Raw genomic sequence first — 13,854 nt, 5'->3', positions numbered from 1 at the left:
GGGATCGTACAGGTAAAGGGGGATAACTGCTGTGTTCTTGTGCAAGTTGTCTGGGCACTCCAACTGGATTGAAAGAGGAAGTAGAGTACGTGTGGAGGTTTGAGGCTGATAACGACTCGTCTCGTCAGGTAAGGAGGCATCAATGTGTATCTTGTTTAATAATGAGGACTGTTCAACGATAGTTACCACATCGCAGTGACGACCGAGCCTCCATTCCCCATAAGTCTAATCGTGAGCTGCATTTAAGATTTCAATTGTTCTAAACTAATGGACTTCCTTGTCACTGCAGTGTCAACACTTAGGTATCGTCCCTGCCACTCACTTTCAGCGGAGAAGCCCTGTTGACTTTGGATTTATTTGCATGCGTTTTCAGAGAGCACACACCTCTATTTTAAACATGGTATGCTTGTATGTGTCATCTGATGAGTTTGCGGAAAACGTAGGCAAAATAGTTTTTGTCTCATCGCGTTGAACCATCACTCCCACTGAATTCATTCTCACGAAATATTTTGTCGCTTTGTTGAATCAAGCGAAACTAACCCCGTATTAGCAGCCCCTGGTAATACGATCATGAATCCATTGTTTGAACTTGAATTTCTTTGAATATTTCTGACTATACAGTTTAGACGGACTGACAGACAGTCATACAGAGAGACAGGCTTTATTCAGTAGTTGAAACCGTGTGGCCCAGTATACAGTTGAAGTTGCTTAAAGACAGCTATTGGACACGTGACATAAAATCAAGGTTGTACATGTGATTTACGAATGGACATCAGGTGATTTATGAAGATGGCAACAGATAATATCAGCAGTATTAGAATTTTAAAAATTATACGTCGATTATGTGGTATCATTACTGCATTTTAAATACTTCTTTCGGCAGGCAGAGAAAACCTCACAGGATAATTCGTCTTCAGAACAACAGGAACATGATAATTCTTCAAATGTATTATAATTGTTTCCAAAACCTGGTCTAGGTTCAGCTTAATGATAGACAGCATAAAATAATTAATGTTCGACCGATTGATCGAATAATCGGTCAGTCGATCGATCTCGTTTGCGCCAGTGAATATCGATGAACTCGGGAGACAAACTGATATTGATAAAAAAAATGATCACATTTTGCTTTAGAAAGTATGTTTCTTATTCTTATGTTTGTTGTTGAAGTAGCCTGACTATAAATAGAAACAATAACCACAAAAAAAACCCAACAAAAACAACACATTAACAACATACACGCTTGCGTGTCTCAACTGAATGTACCCTCGATCGTAATGATCGTAGTATTAATATGTGCCTGTTTCGTTCACACAGTGTCATGGTTCTGACCGGGTTTGTAGTGTGGTTTACGATTACAATAGATTGTTGATCCATTACCGACCTCCAATGAATGGTCTGCATGTTATAATCGGTAATAGCACGTTATACAAAAAGCTGGGTAACATACTATGCTTCAATGCTTCGGATCGGTAATAAGACTCGGTTAATGATTTACAGACGCTCGGGGTCGGCAAACTGTGCAAGTGTTATCTATAGTCCCGTCAAAAGCAGGACTGGATCTTCACATTGGTGTATTGTTTAGGAAGAAAGGAAATGTGGAAACCTGACATGATGTTGCTCAAGTCTTTCTAAAGGTAGCCCAGTATGTAATCCCAATTATTCAGTGTGCATCACACTCAGGTCATAGTGTTCCAGTTAACGTCGATCCTTGCGACTGAAAACCACTCGTACCTACAGATTTTGTACTACAGGTCCTCATAACTGATAGCTTTTCATCCCAACAGATGTGAGTTTTATTTTTCAAAAAATATTTTAGTAATTTCAAGTTTAAATTTCTGAATTGAACTCTTTAACTGTGTTTGTAAGTTGTCACATTTTTTATTTGCTGGGAAATAGTTAATATATGTTTATATAAAGCCTCGGCCGATACATTCTGATCACGACCCGCCACTTTATATAGTTCTGGTTCCTTAGTGTCTGTACCTTTACAAGGTTAAGGATAAATACTGACTTAATGTGATAATATTTCAACTGATCATGCAGGAACTCGAACCAACCTTTCCGTGGATTTAATTACATTGGTTCAGCTATCGTTAACTGGTTCTCTTTGTATGCTGCGTTGTCGCTTCACGGGAAACCAGGCTGTATCAATCGAAAGACATAACCTTCTTGTGTTAAGGAAAGCCGAAAAATCATTCATCCTGCCTCGATCTGTGTGTCACAGACGTCTTCATATGCAGTTTGTAATGTAAGTCGAATACGTTTACGAGCAAAGAAAAGGATTACGTAAAAAATGGCAAAGTAAACGATGAATATTTAAAATTAATGACTATACAGGCAGGTTGTATCGACCATTTCACATGGCCATTGATCCATGTATTTGCTTACTGTCTGGATCTATTGCTTACTTGGTGGCTATCATTTCAGGAACCCTTCACAAATACAAGTTTCATTATTCTATCACCGTGGTTGTCGTATCTTTAACTATGGGTCCAATCGTTCTCACGAAGTGACGTTAGGTAAAATTCGGGGGACATCAGAAATGGGCTTCACGTGTGAAGTGACTCGAAGCCGCGCCATCGGCGTGATGAGCGAAAGTTTTAACCTCTAGGCAACCCCACTGAACCTCTTCTCATGAAGAAATTAAGTAAATGTTGCAGTATTTTTATGAAATGATTTAATTCCTCCAGCAGTCACTCGCCGCCATAATGAGACCATCGTTTTCTGTAATGTTTATTTGTAACTCAAATGCTGAGTATATCGCCCGTGGCGAAATAAAATTCTGTTCTGTCATAAGTCATCTGGACCAGACAATCAAGTGACCGATAGCCTGCAGATCTGGCTGGAATAATGGGATATGATGACATGTCAACCAATTGAGCGAACCTGGCCACCCGATCCCGATAGTCTCCTCTTACGACTAGCGTGGTTACTGAAGATGAATTCTAACCCGGATGTTGACGGGTACTGCGAAAACATTTACACTCGAAGTAATAATTCAAGTCAAACAATACACTTATTTTACAAGTGATGGCAGCTAGTTTGCTTTGGAGAATCGCGTTCCTTTATATGTTTTTTTTTGTAGAAAAGTAATCCCCTGTTGGTTGGGTCCTTTCCGAAATTTGAGTTTTTGAGTGAGTTTAGTTTTACGCCGCACTCAGCAATATTCCAGCTATATGGCATTCCGAAATTTGAAACAGCTTGATGTGGAATCATATGCATGTTTATTTCGATTTGTCTCTGTGTAGAACATCTCACAGCAGACCTTATAGCTGACCAGACAGACTTTGAACAAATGTGACGTTCATAGACTTGTGCAGCATTCCTTTGACAAAAGGTGATTACTCTACAACAAACCGACCGAAAAGAATCACTAACACTGATTATATTTAGGTGATCGTCCTTTTCCATGTATTGTCAGTACGTCTGATCTGCAAATGTCCGTCTGAACTGTAATGTCTATAGTAACTGTCGGACTGACTGACCACTGTCCTTGTAAATCAAGATATTAGGTAAGAGATATATCTAGATCTATAAGAGGTAATATTTAGAGACATATCACGTCCAACATTTTAGTATAGTTTGCACAGAATGTTAAGGACGACAGTACATATAAATAAGATGAAGAGGCTATAAAACCACTCGTGCGTTTTGAATGCAGGAATGCGATGACATACTAAGACATTCCCCAAGGGAAACTGATTCGTATCCCACCCCCCACCCACCCCACGCCCAATACATGGTATCATTTGTGTGATTTGTGTGATAACGTGAGATGTAGATATTGCATTAAGCTGGGTTGTGAAAATTCATAACTTTATGTTATACGTGCACTGTACACATTTACTATTGTCTTCTCTTCCATATCATTACAGAGTGTTTTTAGGCCTCATGTCTGCACAGATCTCATCCCGCACAGCGCTGCGGGCGAGTCAGGACGACAGAACCACAAGATGTACTATCAACATGACATTTATTGTGCTCCTTCTGTCTATCAGCCTCCACTTCTTTAACTACGCCATATGCTTCCCCGTCATCACCTTCTACGTCGTCAACGTCGTCAGCGAAGAGAATCACTACAACCTTAGTGCTTCACACCCTTGCAGTAACGTTAACGCCACTCACCACAAAGAGGAGATGGAACTTCAGCAGAAGGTTACTGAGATTATGACGCCAAATCCGTTCATATCGTTCTTCCCAGGCTTGATTCCCACATTGCTGCTTGGACCCCTCCTTGACAGACTCGGAAGGAAGATTGGCTTTCTTATACCAATGATTGGAACGCTTGTAAAACAAATAATATACCTTGTGGTCCTTTGCAAGAAACTACCTGTGCGAATTATGTTCATTGGGAACGGAATTGAAGGCTTGACAGGCGGTTTCGCTACAATGCTAATGGCTTCGTTTGTCATGGTAGCTGATCTTACGCTCCCTGGTAGAGACAGGACTTTGAGAATCTCCATAGCCGAAGGAACGCAAGCCATCTGGACATCCTTGGGCGGCTTTGGGACCGGATTCGGCATAAAGTACTTGGGATTTAGAAATTGTGTTATTATCGCGCTGGTGCTGAATGTAGTGAACATAATTCTCACAACCACTCTTCTTCCGGAGACACTCCATGTCCGAGTTCGGACTTCATGCTGTGCCATTCTAAAAAACATTAAGAAATGTTTCGTTTTCTATTGTCAAGATACTGAGGACAGGAGACAATTAAAGTTAAACCTTGGGATGATCGCGTTCATCTTGACCGTAGCTGTCAACTTCTCCAAACCGGGTATCATGAGCACGTATCTGATCAAACCGAAGTTGTGTTGGGATCAAGAGAAGGTCAACATCGTATTGGCAGGGAAGGTTATAGTCTACTGGTTGGTGATCCTGTGCTGCATGCCGGTGTTCCAGAGAGTGCTAGGTATGGAGGACAGGACCATCGGGATCGTGGGGTGTGTGTCATCCATCGCAGCGTGCTTCATCATGTCGTTCGCAACCAATGATAACATTGTATATGCAGGTTAGTACTACTGGGTGAGCGAGTCCGCCTGTGAGTCAGAGATTTAGGATGCCATTGTTTTACTATCTGTTTCCTTCTGATGGACAGCTGTTCTTCCACACCGCACTGAGCAATATTACAGCTAGACCGCACTCTGTTATAAACCCGAGTCCGGATCGGTCAACTCTGTGATTTATGTCGTGATCTTTAACCTACAGAACTAAGATGTCATTTTCTTCTTTTTTTAACAATATCCCACCAATACGACAGTGGATGACCACGAAAATGGGCTTCAATCTTGTGGAAAATCGTATCCGAGTACATGACAACCGCCCCGCATTTTATGAAGCGTGCCCTTTGTGCTTGCTGTTTTGGCTAGTACTTACAAGATAAAGATTATAAATTGTATACTTCTCTCGTGGGTAATGCTTTCTGATGTACCCTTTTTTGTAAGCAGTGCTACAGAGCTGGTAGCCGAGGGATGACACTGGTACAGAAAGGCGTACATCAGATCTTATTACCCAAAGGAGGAGCTTACAACCTGTTTATCTTACCGCCATGATAAATGTACAAAATATTAATTTATTTTGAAGATCGATAATCTTGCTACCGACTATATGACACGCAAACAAAATGGCGTCTGTCTCTCGACTGAATTTTTACATCAGTGAAACACATTCTCACAAGTTTAAAACTGCTGGAAAACAGTTAAATATTTTTAAGTTACGTGTGTAAACGCCTCAGTGTGAAAATAGTTTGAATAAAGCAGTCAAAGTCGGTAAAATAAATCTGTAGTAACTGAACTGAAAAACAGCTACACGGACGTTTTTCGAACTCCTCTTGGGAGGGGTGACACCGAAACTTGTCAAAGCCTAATTAACCAAAGAAATTTATGTATTTTACATGAAGGTGAGACAAGCATGTTTATTTTACAGTTCTTGGAACCGGCGTATTCATACGATTGACAATCCCCATGCTTCGCTCCATCATGTCTGGCAGTGTCAGACAAGACGAACAAGGTCAGTGAGACATTTTCAGTCAGGATTTCTATATATTGAACAGCAAAAGAAACGCAACTCTGGCTGTTTATTGGTTGTCTTTTGGTTTTTTGTTTGTTTTTGTTTGTTTGTTTTTGTTTGTTTGTTTTATTTTTTAGTGGGGATGTGTGTGTATTGTTTTATTTTATTTGTTTGTTTGTGTTTCTTAAATGAGAAGCATAAACATGGATGCTTACTTACGTGAGATTTCATTTTTTCAAACTTTCTGTATCTTTCGCTGTTGAGTATAGGGATATTCTTGAATGAACGGAAACATATTTGAATGATTTTGTTTATTCGACCATGTTACCCACCTTTACAATATGAACATACGGAAAGTATTTTGGCTTGAAAAAATATAATTTTCCTGTTATTCTCCTCTAACACTATTCGAAACAATTACTTCATGATACTGTCAGAAGAATACTCCAGCATCAATCCGACTCCGTTAGAACTTGGATATGGTAATACCCTCCCATCTGCAGTAATTAAGTTCTTCAAATTCTATCCAAAGTCTCACAATACAGTTTCATCAAACCTAAAGTATTTTTAGATATTATTTGCATTTTGGAATGAGTGGTCACTGCATTTATGAACGCATCATAGCTAAAATGGATTAGAATATCAGAAATGAATAATGGCCACTGTAACTTGAGTCCGCAACGCCCCCAAAATGCTTGACAACGGGCCGTTAGATCGTGCCCGTTGTAATGTGACGTCATAGGAAGCTCAGCTCTTGATGTTTAATCACTTCCGGCTCGTTTGAATATTAACGATATGTCGGAATAACACTCGTCACATGTACCTGAGCCATTGTGCACTTGGGGCACTTTACGTATACCGGTACATTGGTTTAGCTAGTTCCGATAGTTGTAAACAGCAGTCTCTAATCCTAGCCCTAACCCAACCATAACTCGGAACCTTAAACATCTTTCCGATCATGCGCAGAAAGTACATGCTGTGGTACCCTCATAAGTGAACCTACCGATGAACTTTCATGTCGGTTCCAACCTTAACTGTTGCACGATAAATTATTTCAATATGCAGCGATGAAAACGTCGACTGGAACGCTAACATGGTTGAGCAATGAAGCAATGAAAATAAATGGCGGATGGTAGTATGGGCAGAGGTCAAGTTCGAATGTCGTCACTTTAAGTACAGACGTCATCTGTTTTGCACTATGACGTTCCCATATTTCTAAAAATGTGTCAGTGACCTCCGTCGTTTCTTGTAAGCAGTAAATGCATCAAAACCGATACCGCGGTTTGTTTATAGCTTATTAAAAATTCTATTCAGTTTAGCTATAACAAAGGTATCGTTATTTTTAGGGCATTATCTTTTGCAGAATCCTCGGTCTTTTCAACTCACTGTTAATTGAAGCAAAAACAGTTAATGAAACACCTCGGGCTTCTGCAAATGGTGATGAACTGAAAAATAGCGTTACCCTTAATTTTATGTTGCTGGGAAAGATATTTAACTCATCTGTGAGCAAGTGAAGAACGTCGCAGTGGAGTTGACTGAAACATGCTATTAAGAACTCATTGACGTCAGTGCGTGACTTCTTTGTGGGGTTGTGAATCGGACTGTGAACATTTTAAGTGACCCCAAGAAGCATGGGCGTGGTTATGACAAAGGCCTTCTCCCTGCACACCCGTTATTATGGACACTCAGTAGACCTGGAACACTAAAGTAAGGTCTGTTTGAAGGGTATAAGGAACAAATGTCGCAGTGAATACTAACAAACTGATACAGGCAACATACATGCTATTTCCATATGCATGTCTATATTCTACATCGTCAAAGGGAGCCCAAAATATGCACATGGATTGTTATTCCTTGACCCAAGTGTCCACAATTTGACATGTTTTCTGGAGGTGCACCATCTTATTCTGCAGGGAGCATCGTCTACGTTATGATATTCTGTGGGTGTATTTACTGCGCAGGTGCATTGTCTGCGTAATGTTACTCCTAGTTATTACAACATTCTCTCGTCACTGTCAAGGCCAGGGTTCGAATCCCTGCATATGTAAAGTGTGAGGCCCATTTCTGGTGTTTCCCGTCGTGATACTGCTGGAATATTGTTAAAGTCGGCGTTAGACTATACTCACTCTCATGCTTTGTTACTCTGCACCGTGCATCGTCTATTCAGTAGGCTGCACGGTGTACTGGTTGTTACTCTGCTTGGTGCAGACTCTACTGCAGGTGTATTGTGTACTGTGAGCTACTCTGCAGGTGTATCGTCCACTGTGACTTGCTCTGCTGGTGGATTGTCAACTGTGAGATACTCTACAGGTGTATCGTCCACTGTGAGCTACTCGAAAGGTGTATCGTCTACTGTGAGCTACTCTGAAGGTGTATCGTCCAGTGTGAGTTACTCTGGAGGTGTACTGTCCTCTGTGAGCTACTCATCTACTGTAAATGAGCAGGTGGATAATTATTCTATATGTGTCTGTGTGGGTCTAATGTACATAACTCATGAAGCGCATCTCCTGCTCTACTTGTGGGTTTGTTTGCCCATGATCTACCCTACGGTACCTTTTGTTTTGCATGCCATATATTATTCTACAGGTGCGTTGTACGCGGGGATGGGATGTGTGGAGATGGTGTGCGCCGCTGTCATGGGGACGCTAACGATGATGTTGTACCATGCAACAGTTTCCTCTTACCCAGACACAGTGTTCCTCGTCATGGGCTGCGTCATGCTAGTCGTGCTGTTTATCTTTATGTAAGTATTACGTAACTGCTGAGTGTCTTCATCCTCATGCAGCTTAGGCTAAGGATAGATCGTGATCCGGGTTAGGATTGGTCTTCAGCAACCCATGCCTGTCGAAAGAGGCGATTAGCGGGATCGGGTGGTCAGGCCTTTAAATTGCTTCACACTCATCATATCCCGATTGCGCACATTGATGTTCATGATGCTGATCATTGGATTGCCTGGTCCAGACTCGCTTGTTTACAAACCGCCACCATAAAACTTGAATATTGCTGAATGTTAAACCAAAAAAGTGTTCAAACAAACTTAATATTTTTGCTTCCTTTACAGCATTTTGAATGTGTACAGTCGACGCAGTTCTGCCATCCTCGAGGGATATACACGACTGGACGGCAGCGACAGCGACCACAGAATCGTGAATTAGGCCCCGACGACAACGATCTTAGGACAACAGGATACGGCAACTAAAATCGACGACAACAACAGCAACGATGTCAGCATGAGAGGAAAAGTGTTCCTTTATTTATGTCCAAGGTTTCTTCACAAGCTGTGTATCACATAGCTCGTGAAGAAACCCGGAAACAAGTAAGGGAACACTTACAAACAAGTAAGGGAACACTTCATGTGATCCCTTATTTTCCCCTCAGTATATATGTTGTGTCCCGGTTATGTTGTGATAAGGACTTCGATTATTTCAATGAGGTCTTGAGTGTGAAATGAATGTGTAAACAGGTTCCTCTTACCAATGTAGGACGCGACGAACGCTCCAACAACTATTCTAACTCACAGTCCGTACTGTTGGGTAATACTTCTCTCTGGACGTGGCGTTACAGCAACACAGCAATTATAACAAAATCAGTGCGACAACGATAGTTACTCACGCCCACCTTTTGCCTCTTTATCTATGTGATTGTCCTGTTATATAGACTTATCACTTTTATACTCCATAGTCCCTTCTGTTGGGCAATGCCTCTCTATGAACGCAGCGTTATCACACCGCTGCAACCCCTAGTAACACCACTAAGTCTACCACAAGGATGTTTCCTCAAACTCACCCTTCAGCTCTTTCATCTAGCCGTGTAGGCCTAAATCTAGTCATATAAATAGTATTCTGCAATGGGGAAAAACTGGAGCCCAGAACAATTTCAGGAGTAATCAAGACTTAAAACATATTCTGCACTTGAATTTTTAAGAAATCCTTTGGAGTCTAGTATTAGCCTAGTTGTGAAGGAAGATGAGGTAGGTTAGTGGGTAAAGCGTTCGACCGTCCCGCCGAAGACTTTCGGTCGATTCCCCACATGGTTACAATGTAGGAATTATATTTCTGGTCTACCCATTGTTGGAATATTTTTGAAAGGGGCGTAAATCCATATTCACTCACTCACTGTGTCCATGTGGTTTAAAAATTGCCAAATGCGACATTATACAATATTCAGCAAGCCCATCGAGAAACGGCTTGAGATTGAGACACCCAAGTCTAACAACTTGGGCAGGTTGTATCAATCATTTCCTATAGCTTATGCCAAAGATTAATTCTTGAATGTATGTTTACCCTGCCCAAGATAGACAATATTCATTGTAACTTGTTAATTGTTACGAATACTCCGAGTATTTTAGGTCTTTCAAACAAATTTCTCATCTGAAAATTTACAGTTACAGTTTACTTACTAAATGCTTTATTATTACATGTATTATTGCATTATCATTTTACATCAATACAGAGATCTTGTACAAAAGAAATAAAGGTCAAACATTACTAATATAATGTATAACGATCAGTTTGCGGATGGATGCTGTTGCTTACATAGTTGCTATGGCAACTATTTGGGGAAAAAACCAACATATTTTCGCAATATAGTCGGAATCGCACAAACAGATCTACGTTTAGCAGAGATTTTTTTATAAACCTTGACAGGATTTTGTCACATTTATTTATATTTGCTTTTATTACCATATCTTTGAAGCATTTATAAAATGTTTGGTTGATTTTTACTATTGATCTGATTTGTTGATGTTACGCAGACATTTATATTGCACGTGCTGTAGATTATCGTGTGCTTTTTTGTGTTCTAAGCAAGTTTCTAAGTATTGTACGTTTTAAATTAATGTTTTATAATAAAACTGAATAACGTTTCACTGACTTTCTTTTTTTTCAATGTTCAACACGTTGAAACGTTTAATATCGACATCCCGTGGATGATCTTCTATGTCCACTTCTATGATATGTCATTACTTTACTTAATGCAGACCCCTGAAGATCATGGCTGGAATCGATCTTCAGTAACCGATACTTGTAAATAGCGACTAAGGGGATGAGGTGGTCAGACTCGCTGACGTGGATACAGTCTTATCCCAATTGTATAAATCTACGCTTGTGTTGTTGATCACTGGATTGTCTAGCCCATACTCGATTATTTACAGACCGACACATGTATTTGGAATTTTGCTGCATGCGTCGTAAAACTAGACCCCCACTTAATTGGTATGACCTTTCACGTCTGATTTTCGCCAAGGACGACAAGAAAATCAACATCAAATCAGCTGGGAGTTGACAACCCCCAAATTAATGTCTTACTTTTATGCGCTTTTTCAGTGTGTATTTTCAGGGCACCCTGTCTCGCTTGCACGCTCAAGTAGTAATTTTTTTATGGTCAGTCTAAGATATTCTTGTTCGAGTTCTGTGCCTTCCCCGGTGTCTTACCATGAAGTAGATATTTGTTATGACCGTAAAGTTCCTTTGATGTTAAGGGGCTGAGGGCGCATGTTGTTTTAAGCTATTAACTTTCTGAGATATACTAAATTCTGAACTACCTATCGAAACAGACGATATGAACTCCTGTGTTCTGTTACAAGACTAAAATGAATAAAGTTGTCATTATCTAACTTAGTTTGCTTCGACAAGTGTTCACTTACTTTGGATGACACTAATTAATATAAGTGAACATCACTCAACAATTTGGGTATATCATATGCTGGCCATACTTTCAAATTCATAACTTTCACTCTCATCAGGACGTGGACATCACTGTGGACGGACAAAGCTCCACAGGACAGGAACTCCACAGACAAAGGCCCCTCGGACAAAAGCCCCTTCGGACAAAAGCCCCCATAGTAAAAACACACATGAGACAGAAGCCCTACATTATGTTTTCTCAAGGTGGTCTGTGTAGTAAAGAGGAGATTGGTCATGAAAATTGGGGTTTAATTAAGAAATTAAATTTTTTTTCAAAGTGGTCATCAGGAGGAAGGATTCATTAATATGGTTAATGTTGACAGGATCTTCTCATTGTTTCATTCGCTTAAGTGATTCAGTGCTAAAAGGATCTGCTCAATGTCAAGACTGTAAACTAAGCAGTACCTAACAGTACTAAACCATAAAAAAGGTCCGTGACAAACAAGCACAGAGGCTGCAAAACCTGTGTATGGACTTAAAACTTAATGCAAAAACTGTTCCAGTTTCTCGAGAATGTTTGACACAATGGAAGACTGGAATACCATATAACTAGGCTTTTATTAGAATTTATTAAAATTTTGTTAGGCTAGATAGAGCTATGTTGATTTGTTTGTGGTTTGATTTGACAAGTACTGCTGCTTAGAAAATATGTGTTCAAATGCTTTGTTGACTTTCTATATTTAGATATAAATATATCTTGTTATATCTGAATTGTTTTCGTATATATTATCTAACGTTTATCTCATATGTCTGGGGCTTGATACAGATTACACCAGAGTTTACAGTCTTGACGTTGCCCATTGAGCAGATCATTTTAACGCTAACACTTAATTGAATGAAACAGTAAGAAGACACTTTTACCACTAATTATATTAGTTCCTGCTGGAGACCATCCTTGAAAAAAATATGTGTCTTAATTAATCACCAAATTCTCAAGACAAACCTCCTCCTCAAGCACGATTTCCTACTCAGGCCACCACGAGAAAACACAACGTGGGGCTTCTGTTTCTGCGTCATATGTTGTTGGGTTTGGTTTTTTTATTTTTTATGTTTTGCTATGGTGCTTCTGTCTGTCCACGGATTTGCCTGCAGGCAGGATGAGTGTACTTTCGTACTTTGTAATGTGAGTAAGTGAGTTTAGTTTTACGCCGCGTTTACCAAGATTTTAGCAATATCATGGCGGATGACACCACAAAATGGGCTTCACACATTGTACCCATTTGGGGAATCGAACCGGGGTCTTCAGCGTGACGAACGAACGGTTTAACCACTAGGCTACCCCACCACAACACGTTGTATTATGAAATGATGGGTATGAAATAAAATGATAACCTGTGCATGTCCATTCAATGAATTTTATTGTGGAAATTATTTGTGGAAAGTATTTTGTTTTGTTGCCGTATCATGAATAATGCAAAATATTCTCCAAAATCTGGTTTATTCCATGTATATTACATCGTTGTACCATTACTTTTATTTTCTATTTTCGAATTTAGTATTACCCGGCTGTTTATCATCACAGCTTATGCCCATTGTTCTCTAAATGCAGTCAACCTGAAAATCCCTGCTTGCCGACCTTATATGTTGCTACAAACATCACAGATGTCTACCTCACGGTAATAAAACCCTTCCCCTAGGATTAGGCCCATCTCCAGTATGGTTTGTTAAACAACAACCAAGCTAATACAGTATGGTTGGTTTCATTACCGGAAGTAAGCTCACTGGGCTAAGTTTAGACTAGGCTTAGTTAAACCAGAGACCATATAATATATATATATATCTATTATATGGTCTCTGGTTAAACGATGTAGTGATGCAAGCCCTAAACTGGTGATTTACTTTTAGTTCAAGGAATGTAACATTCCCCAATCTGGACCCACCACGCAGGCGTACATCATCAGGGCCTTTGTAAGTAAACGGGTAGTTTTAACATCATTACTGGTACCAGGGTGCCTATATAGAGATTATCCCTGCTGGTAAATAATCGCAGTGACTAAAGTCTACAGCCCGTGTCAGTCTGACACGTGCCTTGCAACATCGGCTGATTTACAGCTTACGTCACAACAACATCACGCTTCAGTGAGCAGCTGGCCATTTGCTGACCCATGTTACATTAAAGCTGACCCGCACTTGACCGGGGACTGATGACCAGGAAACGACAACA

General features: G+C 40.2%; 1 protein-coding gene across 1 annotated transcript; it reads left to right on the top strand.

Moving 5' to 3' along the window:
• The first annotated feature begins 33 nt into the window (after nt 1-33).
• On the top strand, nt 34-10,873 carry LOC137294756 (proton-coupled folate transporter-like). Its single transcript, XM_067825861.1, has 5 exons — nt 34-128; nt 3,876-5,008; nt 5,923-6,006; nt 8,593-8,749; nt 9,068-10,873. The coding sequence occupies exons 2-5, from the start codon at nt 3,892-3,894 to the stop codon at nt 9,159-9,161; spliced, it is 1,452 nt and encodes a 483-aa protein (XP_067681962.1). The 5' UTR covers nt 34-128; nt 3,876-3,891; the 3' UTR covers nt 9,162-10,873.
• Nucleotides 10,874-13,854: the final 2,981 nt, after the last annotated feature.

This window comes from Haliotis asinina, chromosome 8 (assembly GCF_037392515.1).
Source record: "Haliotis asinina isolate JCU_RB_2024 chromosome 8, JCU_Hal_asi_v2, whole genome shotgun sequence".
NCBI lineage: Eukaryota > Metazoa > Mollusca > Gastropoda > Lepetellida > Haliotidae > Haliotis > Haliotis asinina.
The sequence above is the reverse complement of the archived record's forward strand: the minus strand, read 5'-3'. Positions and strand labels throughout refer to the sequence as shown.